At 31.8% G+C, this 17,386-nt stretch overlaps 1 protein-coding gene across 2 annotated transcripts in view; it reads right to left on the bottom strand.

Annotated features, from left to right (window-relative positions):
* The window catches only part of LOC117231938 (cadherin-23), a 32,441-nt gene extending 19,541 nt beyond the window's left edge, over window positions 1-12,900 (bottom strand). Inside the window, exon 1 of one of the 2 annotated variants that reach the window (XM_033490949.1) lies at window positions 12,251-12,900. In XM_033490949.1, the coding sequence (XP_033346840.1) occupies window positions 12,251-12,259 (9 nt within the window). In that variant the 5' untranslated portion in view covers window positions 12,260-12,900. The remainder of the gene's footprint in view (window positions 1-12,250) is intronic. The other variant, XM_033490948.1, reaches the window with a different exon arrangement.
* Window positions 12,901-17,386: the final 4,486 nt, after the last annotated feature.

Below are 17,386 nucleotides of genomic sequence, written 5' to 3'. Positions count from 1 at the left end.
CGATCTTATGCAGAAGTTCTTATGAATGAGACATATCTATTTTATAAATTAAGAATATTTACATTAAAGTTGGAGAAGAGAAGAAAAATAAGCAAATTGTGTGCGTGTTTGTGTGGCTGCATATTCTACAAATATTTTTCTAAAGTAACAAGCTAAAATTATATTAAACTAAACTAGTCTCTTGATAAGAGAAACATACAGTTTCATTAATACAAGTTATGTCCTTTTTTTGATTAAAATGAAATCATTGCAAAAAGTGTAATGTTTAACATTTTCTTTGAGTTATTGGGTATCATGAATTCTCATAAAAATATTGTTTTTTTTTTACTTACTATTCAGAATATACTCGCTACAAAGATATTATGATTAACTCAAAACAAATTATATATCCGAGCAAATTGGGTTGAAATTCCGTCATCTTTTTAAGACATTGAGAACATCCTACATTTCTCATTTCAAATAGTGTTTAAAACAAGCAACTTCATTTGTATTACAATAACAATTAATTTTATTTGACTTTCACAAAGGAAATATAGTCAATTAAGAAATGATCTACAATGCAAAATACAACGCTTGATGTTCGGTGAAGCATCCAAGCAAACGTTATTATCGTGTATATAAGAATATGAAACACATTTGTATTAATAAATGAATAGCGAGGTCATTAGAAAATTAGATTGTTTCGATACGCGGAGAAACTTTGTATAAACGTACATAGTACGTACACGCATAGAACGAAATGAATCGTTTTTTCTTTTTCACCAAAATATATAGTTAATGTATATGAGTTAATATAGTCGATATAAATGAATCGACCTCGTAAAAGAAATCAGGTTGATTACGATCATATTACGATGCGCCACTTTCCAAGTGCTTGTCACTTTCTCGCTCGCATTAATCCGGCAACGTGTAATTTTCCTAGGTGGAACCGACTTCGAGGAATTTTCACGGATCCTACAGTTAATTAGTTTAATGGTGCAACGCTAAAGACAGAGGATGCCGTAATTGGTCGAGCAGAGAAAACGTGCTGAGGGAAGATCGAGAATCGAGGCGAACCGTCGTCTTACACCCTGCTGAAAAGGTAACTCGGCCAGAAGGAAAGCGCGAGTAAACCGGTTGCAAGATTAGAAAAAGGTTATGGATTTTCTTGAGGCACGCGTACTGATTTCTCCTGGTGAGTGAAAAATAGTGAAAATTCACCTGTCGGCTAATAGAATATTTTCTCGACATGATTTTAGAAGATCTTGCTCCTCGCGCCTCGCTATTGCCATTGTTAAATGTTTCCATTACTTTGAGCGAATATATTTGCGTAGAAGACCGCGGATTTTTATGCACTTACAGGAGATTGGAAAGTACTAATATGTACAGAGTGCACATAATATGCAAGAACATAGACGTTATAATCTTTAATAAGTAAAAAATTGACACGCAAAGGGTTTTGCAAAATATATAATAAATTATAGTGGTTTATTTTCTGCAGTATAAAAAGAATAATAATTTTTTCCAACATTATACCTACTAAGATATTGATATTAAAAAATTGTAGCGTTATTTAATCTGAATCATTTTCCAATTACCTAAAAAAATTGTACTTATGTAAATAATAAAAAGGCAATTTTATTTATTTAAACCTGTATAGTAGAAAATTTTCTACTAAGAAGATCAAGTTTATCTGTACAAATAGGTCATTATGCTCCCATGTGTATGACAATATCAATTAAAAAATGTCCTACCTAATCTAATTAATAGTAGAAAATGATGATTCTATCGAAATTATATTTTATGTTGAAACTGACATTACAGGAACGTTCTAATCTCTGAACAGGCAAATCAGCTATTGTTAAAAGCGAATGTGCATTTTTCATATATATTCTTCATTAAGTTTAATGCTGTATCAACCATTGATTAATCCTAACTGCTCTATTTTTCATAAGCTTAGTAAGCTTTGAAAACAAGAAGGAGAAAAAGAATCAAATAATAATTTTTCCAGTGTTACTACGTACATTATAGCTATTACTACATTATATATTCTAATATTTTTACGTAAACATTATATAGAAAAACCTATTATCTTATTATTTTATATGAAGAGAAAGGAAGAAAAATAAAACTAATCTCGATATAGTAAAGACAGTAATCTTACACATGGATTCTAATCGTTATATATAATGTTTAATCCTATCGTCGATAATGTGTTCTGTTAAGAGATTGAATTCTCTAATACTAAGTCTCGACAATAATTATCTCTGCAATTGTTACGTTCAATTTGGCAAGTGATAAACTGTTTCCCGTGTAATTTCTGTCTGCAACGAAGTGCGTTGTGTTCAATGTCAAGATTGTCAAGAGCCACGAGTGACCACAAGGAAAATTAAACGAAGTGAAAGCTCGCCGGAAGTGAGTCTCAGTTGGTTTCTCACGATGTCGGCTATGATACATCATACCGCATAACCGTAATACAAGCGTGAAAAAACAAAGCGAGTTCTTGTCTTCCAAGAAACCGATCCATAGCATCAATTGCACGCTTCATTTTCTTCGAATTTCCGTTACAGATGATTTGTTCTACGAACTCCTCTTTTTAGTAACAGTAAGCAAACCTGCCCATTTGCTTTGCTTTGTTAAATTCTATTAACCAACTTGATCTAATGATCGATTCTATCGATCACTTTGATCTTTCGAAAGGTTCAAATTAAATCTACCTTATGATGGAAATATCGAGCATTTATCATTTCATAATTATTATTTATCATATCATACTTCATTCTTATTACTTTAATAATAAAAAATTGTTAAAGCAAAAAAGCGTGTTTCATTGTCGTCGATGAATATTTAAATACTGAGAGAAGGAAAAGATGGAAAGACCTGATATATCAGGAAGTCCCTACGAAGATTCAGAAAATTGATCTCATCGAAGAAAGAATATGAACGAGTTGAGTGAGCTTCAATTAACAAATATATTTTTCTACAATTACTAAACAAATTGTATTTTTAGAGACATTGTATCTTCACGGCTGAATTCATTTTGAAGCTACTATGTCGTAAAATAAGCAAAATTGGATATGTCGTTATAGATTTTGCCACTTAACCACATCGCTTTTTTTTTAGAAAAAGGCAATTACATTGTGAAAGTATTTTTCTTTGATAGTAACTTTCAAAAACCACCAATTTTTATTACGATCTTTTGCTTTATTAGATCCGTCGAAGCATACGAACTTTTTTAAATTAGAAAGTTAACGTAGTCTTATAAGAGCAAAGTATTGAAATTGTCATCTCCGGATATTCAACTTCTCCGGCTACTATTTCAAGTAAATAGCTCAGTTAATCAGAACACTGGAACACCTGTGATATTCTAATTAATAACAGCATAATTACAGATTTAAACATAGCAATCATAGTGGAGTCATGTAACTTTGAAGTCATTAAACAAGGAATACATATAATATAATACATCTGTTACGACTTTATGATTGTCGCTGAAGACGACATACTTTTAGTCATTGAAAAATGCTAAACTATAAAATTTCTTTCAATTTTTCTACAATTTCAATAACTTTCTGAAATGTTCAAATATACTTGTCTTTTTTACTCATAAATAAGTCTTAATCAAACAAATTTATTTCGTGCTACATAACGATGACGTGAAAATATCCAAATTCTTTCACGATTTCAAATATGAAGTTTCATTCCTTAAATCGAGCGCTTTTATATCGATATGTATAATTTCTAAATTCTTGGAATTATTTCTAAATTAATTTCCTGTTAAGTACATGAGATTCAAAGTATTTTTGAATCACTCATTAACATTTGTATTATTAATTCAGGAAACACTTTAATATATCAAACGTAATACATGTTTCAAATGAGGATGGCGAAGAAAAATCGTACATGAAACATTTCCTTCTTCTAGCAGTTCAGTTAATAAGAAGGCTACTGTTTTTTAATTAAATCTTAGAACGTTAAATCAATTAACGAATCAAAAGCACAAGTTTATAAATATTTGCATACATATTATTTCCGCTATATCTAGACTTAATAAATCTTTCTTAAAATTTTAAAAATCTCAAATCTAAATCAGCACTTCCGTCTGTCTGCTCATTACACAAAAATGATACATACATTACATTACAATTTGGACAGTACTGAAAAATTATTTAACTATTATACATGATATTTTACATTATGTGGTTACTTAGATGTTTCTTTATTTTATAGACAAAAGTAAACTTTTAATGTATATTATTTAAAGATATAACTTCTATACCCTTTTTGAGAAAGAGAACATGACTAGAGTAGATGAATATCTTTAATAAATTTGATGCAAAGAACGCTATGTTTCATCGTAAATAATCGATAAAATATTTCTGTAAATTTATGTTACAATTGTTCTTAGAATTTATTAGTTCTAATTTTCCATTTGTATATTTCAATTTCCATGTATATTTTTAGTAATTTATATTATAGTAAAACATTCTATCTTATATGAAAGAATTATGTGGAAAAAAGAATATTTTCACTTGGCTATAATTATAATACTACTGATATAAAATGTAAGAAACTATAACAATCAGAGAGCATGTAATATCATGGAGATTGATAAATAGTTAATTGAAATGGATACCAGAACTATTTTCTTAATTAATACGAGGAAGTAAGCATTTTTTCCCATTAAAGCCATTAAAGTACATAGGTTTATATTATTCAATAACTGTAAGAGATGATTGCTACGTTTCCTTCCATTTAAAATTCCATAATTACCTTTTCGAAAAATTAATGTACGTCTGTAACTGAACTTCTGCTCTTTTCTTAAACTTCGCTCAAATTCTTTTATCTGATAATTAATAATGATAGTTATTACGAAACTTATTATTAATCATCGTCAATGATAATTCTGAAATTTATTACAAGCCATCCCTGACAAGATTATGAAATTCTTTTTCTTTTAACAAATTCCATCGAAACAACTGCTATAAGATAAATGTTTCAAGAAATTATTTTCGAAACAGTTAAATAAAACGAACGATATCAGCTACGTTCTTCGTTTCATTTCCGATCCAATTTTTTTATCGTTAACAAATTCCTGAAGTCTGCGGAAAATATGAAAGTTTGTTAAAGCAAGAGTGATCAGAGCATAAAAATTCGAAGGCAATGGCAGGATGAAGCGCTTACACTTCCCAACATTTACAAAAGCTTCATTCATGGCGAGTCTTGTGTACCAACAATATTAGCAAGCAATTAACACGCGATCGATGAAAAGTAACAAATGCAAATGAGACTAATCCGAGATGAAGAGTTTGACGGTTGTTGAACCGCACCAACTTCATTAAGGAATCGTTCATTGGCTTCTTCTCGGTGGCTACTCGTTCGCCATTCGTGGGCAAGAGCATCCGGCTGTGGTCAGTGGTCTGCAAGGCCGATGCCCGGAAACCAGATAGTTAAGTCAGATTACGAAACATCATTAATTCAGTCTCGAAGAGCATCTAGATTAGAGAAAAAGTCGTGACCGAGATGACCAACTTTTTTTTCAAAATTACAGTTCATAACCACTTTTCTTGCTACGAACACCATCGCGTGATAATTATATCAAAGGGGGCGTTGAAACCACACGCTAAAGCCGAACGTGTTTAAGTCTAAGACTACCCTCTGTTAAAGTGAAGTGAAACGAGATACAGTGGCTTGGATGTGATGTCGTGCGAATAAAAGACACCGGTACAACGATCGTATACGATAACCTTATGGGTAAACTGCGGATTTTCATTCGTTCATGAGAAATTAAAAAATGTAAAACTACACAAAATGCATATAATACGCAAGGAAATACTCGCTATGGTATTTAATATGTAAAGCAAATCACTGCTTGCATTCCATTTCTTTGGTCGTGTTTATTAAGATACGAATTTGCATAATAGTACGCAGATGATCTTATCAGATGTTGACTGAAACAATGCATACTTTATATGTATAAACTGTATCATATATAAACTGCATAGTAATATACGACAAATTTACAGATACGTACATTAATTAACAAACATAGTCTATGTATTCCAATATATCATTTCTTCTCTTGCGCAATAAGTTACCAATAATAGTAGATTTACAAGTTACAAATCGCAACTTGGAGAATTCTGTTGCACAAATAGTTTTGCGAATTACAAATATATCTTTACAATTTATACAAGTCTTATAGAAAGCGCTATATTTTGGATACTCGATACGTGTTTTCATATTATGCGCATTGTGTGCAATTTTGCAATTCCAGATTTCCTATCAATGCATAGCAATCCGTGGTCTACGTATCACGTATTCTTGGTACACTTATACTGTAAGTATATTTTCCTAAACGCTTTCAATTATACCTTATCATACTGTACAATACGTACTCTACTTTGTGTTGAAAATCTTTTTCAATCCACCATACCGACAAAAATACGCAACAGCCTGTGACGTCAATGTTTGACCATTTTCCTACAGTGCAATAAACGATTAACGTAATGAGTGGTTTCAATGTACATGCGAAGGTATTTTTCACGAATGGTTCGACACTTCGGGAATACATTTACGAACACACGCATATATGCTGTGTGGTGTTCCTCTTGCCAACAGAGTGTGTCGGCCACGCTCTTGACTTTTAAGACTGCTAAATAGGAGACCATTCTAAAGGTTCGTTGTTTTCATACGACTCGAAAAAAGTAACGTAACAACTGGGGCGATAGTACACCGATTATGCTTTACAGTTACCTTTTTTTATTCCTATTCTCAGAAAGAACAATACCTCACAGTTATCAATATGTCTATTATGAGAGGTGTCTATATTACTTACAATTCTATTGGACATGAAAATATTGAAATCGTATGAAATTTACAAAAGTATAGAAAATATTAAAAATATTGAAAATCGAACTTTTACGTAAGTCCAAAATATCACGTATAATATTTTGAAATAAATAAATAAATATTATACGATATTAGATTAGAAATAAAATATCAAATTTTATGGAGCGATAATTTTAATCCCGAGCTTCGTAAATTGTCATGGGTTAGGGAAATTGATTTTTCTAATAGTTTTTTATATAAATACTATCTTCATGGAAATTCAAATTCCCTGCATAGGAAAAAATAACATCGAGTATTTATCACCTGTAACTCCTATAACTTATAATAACAATTATATAAATTGCACGATGTTTCACGGTTTCTTTTAGCAAGCAACTTTCCTTATGACCCTGAAATCTTCGGTACATTCATACATATATAGAAGCACAACATACCTGTATTAACGATAGCCCTTTTTTTAGCTCCTCGTATCAATCAATCGAAATTTTAAGACTCGACCTAGTTCCAACACGGCATTCTATTATGACAATATAGGATACTGACAACGTAGCGATAGAAACGTTTTAAACACGGTATCTGCTATTTCTTTTCCTTCTACTACTTTCCAACTCCATAGGCACAAGTAATCATTTATCGTTTAAAAAAGAAAAAATCAATTCAGCGATAGATTAACGTCTAACGTAGAATAAAATATATGTACAGTGCAAGTCCAATTATTTAAATATTTATATCAAAATATTAATTAGTGCCCTATTGAATGAACTGTCTGTCGAATCTATTTATCTGAACGTGAATTCCTAAACGGAAATAATTGATAAATTTCGATAAAAGGTAACGAGAGAATTATTCGATAGTTCGCAGATAAGCTAGACAATTTATAATATTTTACTTCTATTGGAATTCTCGAACATTTTATTAACACAAATTAATCCGAAAGCGTTTTCTTTTCTTGCAAATATATGTATGTATTCCTATATGAATGTACATATAGTTAGATTACTGGGAAAGCAACACATCTTCAAAACCGTAAATTTTGAGATCTCTAAAAAAGTTAATTCTAGAGATATTTATGTACCAAAATATCAGTATCACAATTGTCAAATAATATTATGTCACTCAAGAATAACATCGACATTCTCACAACAATAAAAGGCGAACATAAATAACATTTTTTTCGAAACACTCAGAATCAGAAGACTATCGGCTAAATTGTAAAAGAAGCAACATCTTTTTCATTTCTAAATCAATCAAGCAATTCGTAATTCGTCGCTTCAAATTTATCGACTTCCATTTTAAACTGTTTTTCTGGAAAAGTTGCTTCTCCCGATCGTGTAGCTCTCTCGCCATACCAATAATATCGTTTTAATCATAGAATCATAATTACCAACTATAGACAACCATTGAAAGAGGAAATTCCAACATAATCTCGAAACAAAAGAATCGACGCGACATTAAACACTAATTAAAAGCAGAAAAAGAAAAAAAAAGATGGCTACCGTTGTCCACGGTACACCATGTTGTTAATTCGAAAGGCAAGGACATCCTTTGTGTGAGTTTCACTTGGGGAGAGCAGAGGAAGTTTTTATGCATGGTGGTCCGTCGAAAATAGACAGTAAGGTCGTGTTTCAACCAGGGATACTCCGAGGTGCGTGACGTCATTTCCTACACCTGCCATGCATGCTTCCGAATGATAACACCGCACGTGGTATTGACACACCCCATACCACCGTCTGCTATCCAATTCACCCCATACAGGATACATCGTTGCGTGACGGCCGGCTCGCATCGCTGATACGTGCACGATTGTCTCTCCCCCTGCCGTTCTCTCTTTAATGTGTAATGCACATGCTTTACCGACGATAAATTACAGCTTACGTTGATAATTGTTTCGATTCGTGCCGTGCCGACTGACTTCAGAAATTTTCATTCTGCTTGCTGGTTTACAGTTAGGAAAATGATCTCATCGCGTTTTCCAACGCGCTGTAACGTTCCTATAACTATGAAATTTATGTATCGTCGAATGATACAATCAAGAGCAAAACATTGGAATGTTCGTCATGTATATGTAGCAAGTTGTTTGCGTTAAATTCCACTTAGCTCTTTTCTTAATGGTAGTAACGATTTTTGATATAACTTCCTTGAAAAAGGTTAATGTACTGTATGGTTTATGCTTGTGATGTATTCCGGAATGTGAAGTAATTTCTTTTTTCTTTTTTCTTTTAGTTATTTGCAATGAACTTTTCTGAGACGCGTTGGTAACTGACAATAGGAAATGATTTAGAGATTTTATTCAGGTTTCATCGTTTCTAATATGTAAGAGCGACGTAAACGTGTTCTACGGTTGAGACGAGAATTTAATAAAATTAAAGCGTCTAATAGGATGAGCGTAGAACCAAAGACGAAGTATATCGAACTGTGAGAAATTTCTTTCACAGAGTGTTATGTATTTTGGTTTTCTCTGTGCATACACAGAATAGGAAGAAAAAATAACATTTACGAGTACGTGTTTTATTTACTGTAATGATTATGTAAATGTAAAAAAATGTTTCCATCATATTATGTTCTCAAAGATATCACTTACAGGACACTGATCGCTCCTATCGTGTTACAGTCCTGAAGCCAGTTAGTTATTGGCTGTAACAGTGTTCGTATTTCTAACTAACTAAACAGGCTACATTTCATTACAAAGTTAAAAGTGCAATTAATTAACGAATCAAAACTGCAACAAATGTTCAAGTTGTTATAATAGATTAAATCGTTCCACTTTTCAATTATCGTAATTACATTTTTTTAACTACTTTATAAAAAGAATCGACTAAACAGAAAGTTCAATATTTCACGTAACAATGAATGAAAAACTGTATAAAATCACATACCTATAGGTAATACACTAAATTTAAGAATAAAGCTCTATTACGATATAAATAATACACAAATTAATATACACTGAAAGATATTTGATATCTGATAAAGTACGTACGCAGAGATCTAATATTTCAACACGATAAAGAAACAAAACAAGATAAATTTCATCAATCCGCATCGCTCAACAACGATTAGGCAATTCAAGAGAATTAAACTTCACTCGCCTTTGAATATAGAGATCGTAATCGCTTAAACGAATACTTTGATCATTTTGACTTGCTTAGATATTTACAATTTTAAAAACTAGCGATTTAAAATTTTAAGACATCGTCGAACGAATAAATAGTTTTAACATTGAAGCAACGAAATATTGCACTGTCTGTACTCTCCGACTACACAGATATTGTAAATATTATGGTGTAGCCGAAATAAATCTTGCACGAGGTTTCAAACGCTTAATAAAAACAAACAGGACTATCAAGTTTTTGTTATGTGTATACGTACATAATATGATTCTTATAAAAGTAAATCCACATTTTCCTTGAAACAAATCTTTCCGGTAAATCTCCCTTTCAAATGAGAATGCAATAGCTGATATAGTAGAGAATGCTTAATTGATTTTAAAATTCGCGAAAGAATCAATTTTGAACGAAAGCGTGTTATTAACATAATATACAGTTTTTTCGAAACCTAATTGTACGATCGTAATAATGAAAAGTATTCCCACGAGTTGCAGCTATTGATAATTAGACACTATCTCATTATATCGTGTTCTGCATAGTTATGCAAAGATAAAATGCGAGTTTCATAAAATGCTTAACGCGCGGTATATACGTTGGTTAGCCATCTACGTTATTTCGTTATTACACATTTTATTACTTTCATATGTGCGATCTAATTTGTTGCCTTTCATGCTTCAAGATTCGTCTTCAAGAAGAACTGAGGGCTCGACGCGATTATATAAAGCGAGATGTACTCCGTGAGAACGAATTCTCCCATGGAAGAAAACACCTCGTAGAAATCATTACAAAGAACCTAATAATTTCCAGTCGTAAGTGAAAAAGAGAAATGAGATTTCGTAATGTCATTGTATTATGTGGCACAGGCGAAAAATAATTAAACCGCTGTCCTTACATTTCATTCGAGATTGCGTCACGATTATTAGCGGTTAATTATTGATAGCTGTGCTGGGAAAAAAATTGAGGACACCGGCAATCGCGTTCGGGTTTTGCAGCATTGACATCCTAACTGTGTATTTGAATTCTTCTTTGCCAACGAACATAGGAACAAACATATAAAGTATTCGTATAAATATAAAGTAGATACAATACAAAGTAGCACGTACAACTTACACAATTTATATTGTGCTGCGTAAAGCATATGCTATTATGCAAGATCATTTCAGCAATCAAATTCAGTTCATGTCTTACATTTAATATCGAATATGTGATAATATTTGGAAAGAACATTAGCTATACTATACATCTATATATTATTAAAAGATATCTATTAATGTATATTTAATACGTATAATAATAATAATAATAATAATATTAATAGCAGCAACAATTTATAGCATTGTATATTAACCCTTAACTCTGTTATTTTTGGGTCATAGATGACTCAGATTCAATTTAAGTTACGTTAAGAATCACTAACTTTTAAAATATTTCTAATTACTTCACTTAAGCTATTCTGGGTATCTGGGGAACGATTCAATAGAAACAGTTGTAGTGTTATGAATATAGGATATACAGACATAAACATAAACATATAAAAATATAAAGACATAATAATCCTATTAAAAAGTACATCAGATTGTACAGATATCAAACAACAAGAGTACATATTAAATAGCGGTGTATAATCGATGGAAAGTAGAGATTTCATATGTACTTTATAAGCATATTATACAACTGTACCTATTAATATATCGTACGATTCTCTGTTATTCATAAAATGTACTATTTTAATAAACAATTTAGATTTATATCCGAACTATATAATTCCACGCAAGATTCTGCTACGTGTATTAGTATTTTGTCTTTTGGAACGAATCATATACATATGTACAATTACAATTAAAATTATAATAAATAATCGGAGAATATAAGAAACAATCCCCTTAAGAATTTACAAGCCAACTTTCCATTAGAAATTTTCATACAGATAGATATTTATCGAAAATATCCAAATTATTACTTCAATCACATTTATTAAAATTTTCATCAGACGTTTCACACACACGAAGTCTAATTATGTATTATATTTTACAATTTACCTATGGTAATTTGCAGACACTAAAGCCCGATTCAAGGAATTAGTATGTAACTGCACACTGTACTAATTGCATATCAGAAATCCGACGAAATTCTGCACTGACATAATTCGCAGAAGCGCGTCACTCACGATAGACGCGTTGTCTAACCTATACCTGTCACTCTCTAGAAGCGTTGCCGAACTTCCCAAAAATCACGAATAACAGAGTTTTGAAAACTTTCGCAACACGAACAAGCGTATCGAACTTGGAAAACTTTGATCGGATTATACTTACGATTTTCATAGAACTATCGTCCCCTTGGTTTTACTGCGTCATGTCCCTTCTTCCTCGGATATCTATTTACTCTCAAATTGCATCAAATTTTCCATTTCCCTTCTTATACTTGCACTTTTCAATGTCTTGTTCCGACCGATTCTTTTGTAAACGAAACCACGTCTCGGTAAACACTGTGCAATAAATTGTTCTTTCTAAACTTTCACTGGTAACATGTCACTTCACTCGAGAGTCACACAATTTATTTCACTTTCGCGATCATTCAGAAAATCGTTGTTATCCGCTATCGGAGATTCGTCGTACGCAATGATTCGTTTTATCGAGAACTATTTGTCGACTCGTAGTAAAACGATATTTTGCTTAAGCAGCCTCGTTGTTTCAGATTCGCCGCCGTCTGTCAGCGTGTTACTGATAAACCGTGCAACAGACACAGCGTGTTCGCCTGGCCAGGTGAGCTCTCGCCGGTATACTGAACGTTCGCCTACGGCAATAAACTCCATTTACCCACACGGCAGTCGATCACCCTCACGGCTTTGTTTACAGGCGCTGTTGACTTCGAACTCACGACGATCGAATCGCGAGAATAAACAAAGTCTCCTAATTTCATAATATCTTTAAATATACTTGATATCTAAATACATATTATATGACTTGCAAATTAGAAATAACATTTACAGTATTTAAATAAATATTTATTGCTACAACTAAACATTTATTCCACGATAAATGAATTACGCTTTATTTCAATTTTTTTGTATCCTCGTTTAATGCGCATTCGTTGTGTTTACATTTCGTTACTTCCTAGACATTGTAAATATACAATCGAAATTTATGTTTGTAAATACTGAAAACGCATACTGCTTAGAATCAATCGGGAGAACGAACTTCCTTCGATACAGATAACAGTGACGATCGTATTTACGCTAAACGACTAGAGTCTGTGTACGGATAAGTTATTGGAAACATTCGGAAGAAAAATCATAGAAAATAAGTGTGGAACGTCTATCGGTGACAGACGATTGTGCAGTTTATCGAACGATCGAATCGGTCACCTGTTCAGGTACACTCACGACGGCAAACTGAAGGTAGAACCGAGACAGGCGCGCACAGATCGGTGTCTGATGTTCGTTCTGCGGCGTGAGCACTGACCGTACACAGAATACCACAAAACGTACGGTTGTTCAGAGTTAAATTCAGCCCATCGTGTTCCCCGAGGCATGCACCGACGGATTTCCCCTCTTTGTATCCTTTGGTCACCTGTGTTTCGACACCCGTCCACAGAATCGTGCTTCTGGGAACAAAGATGGGTAGCTGGAAATCAGGAAACATGATTCGAAAACGGCTAGTGCTAGAGCAAGTCGACTTTTTCTTTACGTTTGAGATTGAAATAGAAATAAATAAGAAATTAGAAAGAAAAATTACTATTCGGAACATACATTGATCGGTAGATGAAATATAGATGATTCAAATAAATTTAACTCGATAAATTGAAGAGTGTAGAATTGTTACTTCTTTTTAATTCACTTTGGAATTTCCTTCAATAAATTTATAGCGATAAGTAAGTTTTTTGACAAGTTGAACACTGCTCATGGGAATAAAGAAATTTACTTTCGTGCGATTCACGGGGAGTAATTCGAAGATTTTGTATATTCAAATATACAACAAATATTCACTACGTAGCGTATTCCAGTCTACTCTGGCCATTTGTCAATATATTCTATATAAATAAATAAATAAGAATCAATTGCGTTATAACTATACGTCGAGTTCAAAGCTTTGTTACAAGATTATGACAAATGTATGAAATGGAAAGAGAACGATAGTGGGTTTGTGAATAGTTTAGCAGCTTTTGTTACAATTTTTTAATTAAAACTCGAAACCATCTACTTTTTCATGGTAGTTTTCTCTTATTTATGAGCATAGGATATACTGATAAAGTTTGACCGGGAGAAAACTGAAACGTTCCATCAGCATAATTATGTGGAGCTGCGGTATAATTTGGTATTCGAATAATAGCAGTAGATGAGATATTAAAATGGAAACTTAAGGCTAAAAGCACAGGAGCGACATTTTACCGCGCGTTCCCGCTGCGACCGTATGTCTTTGTTTGTTTTTCTATTGAGAACAACAAAGACAGACGTATGGTCACAGCGGGATAGCGCGATAAAATGTCACTCGTGTACATTCAGCCGAAAGAATAAGGTATTAATGCAAGAAATTTACCGGCTCAGTGACAATAATGTTATACATAATTGTTGCATGTAAAATAAACATATTTAAAAAGAAAAGAAGGAGAACGATCAAGATAAAAAAAGACGATAAAACGTTACATACTCTCGTCATTTCATTTAATTTGTATTTAATTCGCAGCGCGACATACTGTAAAATCTATATTTCTGAAATATGTAGAAACATGACAATATTAGCATAATAAAATTATGGAATTAAAAAATTATTTCATAAAGCATTTATTAAAATGCAAGATATCAGAAATGAAAAATGGAAGATGAAGATTGGAAGATAAAATAATCCGACGAAATATTATTTACTTATTCAAATAAACTAATCTGTATTTATTTACATAATTGAATACGTAACATGTAATCAAGCGAGATCCATATTTCAAATATTTGAATAATTATCTTCCAAACGTTTTATTTCAATAATGCCCAAGCTTAAATCTTAATTAAATTTAGCACGTAAGAATATAGTAATTTATAATCTTGTATTGCAATAAATGAATTGACGCGTATCCTTTCAAATTCTTGACGAAGCGTGTCGATTGCAAGATTAATAAATACACGTTTTTAAAACTCGATATTGGTATCCTCGTTTATATTTTACCAAACTATAATTAGAATTTTATGTTCGTTTCAACGAGATTTCACGTAGTTATTATATCGTTCACGTTTATGAAAAGCATTCGGTTTATATCCTTCAATATGGAAAGTACGTAGAAAAATGCAAAGGAAAAAGGAAATAGCAAATGACTACCAATCGTTGGTTTCATAAGACCTTCCCGGTTTAATTAGTATTACTGGTATTGCTTATTTGATAATGTCTACTTTCTTTCTCACTCGTATAATAACTTTGAGTGAAAGCTGTATATCTGTACACTTCCTTCTTTCTTCAGCGAATAACAGAAAGAAGAATTTATTGTGATGTAAGAATATCTCTTACTCTTTGATATGCTTCATACGTTTGATTAACATTCCATTGCTTGCACTAAATGTAGACAGATTTCAAGTTATTTCCCGTGAAAAGTAAAATGTACACATTTCTTACGATGTTCCAGAAAAATTGATAATATATTGTTGCATAAAGATTATGTATTTACTTTCTAATTAACAATTAGTCAATTAATTAATTAAGAAATGGCATTTAAAAAATATTTCGTCACGTTTTATCACCTTACTATGCATAAAGGAATGCATATTATGTTTTCGCCCAAAAATATGTATAAATTACTCTTTTGGAATAAAAGATTGTTACTAATGGCAATTAACATTCCTATAATACTAACCGAATAACATTTATGTAAGGGATAATAATCCTTGAACTCCATATACGATGTGTTGTAATTTTACCCTATATTAGCAAGAAATTAATAAGAATTTACAGGAAAAAAGTAGATGAGTTTAAAACAGTAGTACGATTTCCTAAAAAAGAAGACACTCGTACAATCAAACATACAAATCAAATCTTGCGGTTCTATTTCACTTAAGTTTAAGTCAGTTTAGTTCTCAAACTATGAATTTTCCTGTTTTATCGTGCGCAGATGTTATTGAAGACTAAGATAACCTACCGACGTTTCTCTATCCGTGATGCCGTCGGTAGTGTCACAGACGAGGAACATGGTACGTGGTATGCGTTTAATGAAAGAATAATTTCCCAGGGAAATCTACGTACAAGCGTTTACTATGCAAGCATATGCGTTACTGACGTATTGCTTTGTATCCATGTACCAAAACAAGGTACAGGACGTACTTACCGTAAGTTCAGTTCATTGAACCAGTAACTAATCGTATTTCTTCAATTGTGTTTAGATGTCGCTTACTGTATTTGTACGCTTTTGAACTTGATTTAAATTAAAAATTAGATAATACTTCAATTGAAAATTCTCAAGTCTTTTTAAATCAAAAATGAAATATATAAAAAATTATATTTATATATAACGATCGTTACCTAGTATATAATTATATTCTTGTACTCTTTTAGCTGGTAAGTTAACTACTTACAGTAATTCACTTCTTGCTAATTTTGTATAACTTAAATATATGACTATTTATAGTGGTTAGAAAATGTATTTGCACAATATCGTATTTATTTGTAACATATACATGCATTTTTTTTTTACATGTACATACATATTTCACTGTTTTACCTTTCAATGTTATTAATACCTTTTATATGGTCAAATGTACATTAAGCAACGTACAAATGCACATCAAACGTAATTATGTACATCCATAGATGTACATATGTGTACGTCCTGGTCCCTGAAAAAGTTCTCTTAATTTTGATAAAATCGAATTTTTATTATACACATACGAACACGAATTCATACATTTATTTACTTCGTTAACTCATTGTTCTTCTGAATTTTAAATTATATTGCAATTATATTGCAACACTTTTGATGGTAAACGAAAAAGAAAGATTTTATCGTAGTGAGATTAAAATATTATATATTATTACAACAATTCACACATATAAATCAATACATAATTAATAACTACTTACTGTAAATTTAAACAAAAATAAATTTTAATAACAATAGTACATAAAACTATTCTTATACACTTCTTTTACAAATTATATTGTATTCTTCACAAAGTTGTAACATGATTCAAAAGAAAGAGAATACGATTACAATAGAGTTGAGAACTCCATTTGAAACATTCCAGAACATTATCTACATAGCGTATATTTACGATACTAAATAACTAATAGAAGATAAAATCCATTAAACAAAAGTCACGCATTAAGATAAAGCACAGAGATAGAAACAGGAGAAAACTCTTCTCTCCCAAACTGTAGCACCACCAAGAAAAAAACATAGAAATAAAGCACTCTCGTGCTGGCTGCTAGTTCAATTGCTCGTTAATGCATCGTATTCTTCGGTGACTCAGAGGA

Source organism: Bombus vosnesenskii, unplaced genomic scaffold, assembly GCF_011952255.1.
Source record: "Bombus vosnesenskii isolate JDL3184/JDL3185 unplaced genomic scaffold, Bvos_JDL3184-5_v1.1 scf7180000013276, whole genome shotgun sequence".
Classification (NCBI taxonomy): domain Eukaryota; kingdom Metazoa; phylum Arthropoda; class Insecta; order Hymenoptera; family Apidae; genus Bombus; species Bombus vosnesenskii.
Note: the sequence above shows the minus strand (reverse complement) of the source record. Positions and strands in the feature narration are given on the sequence as shown.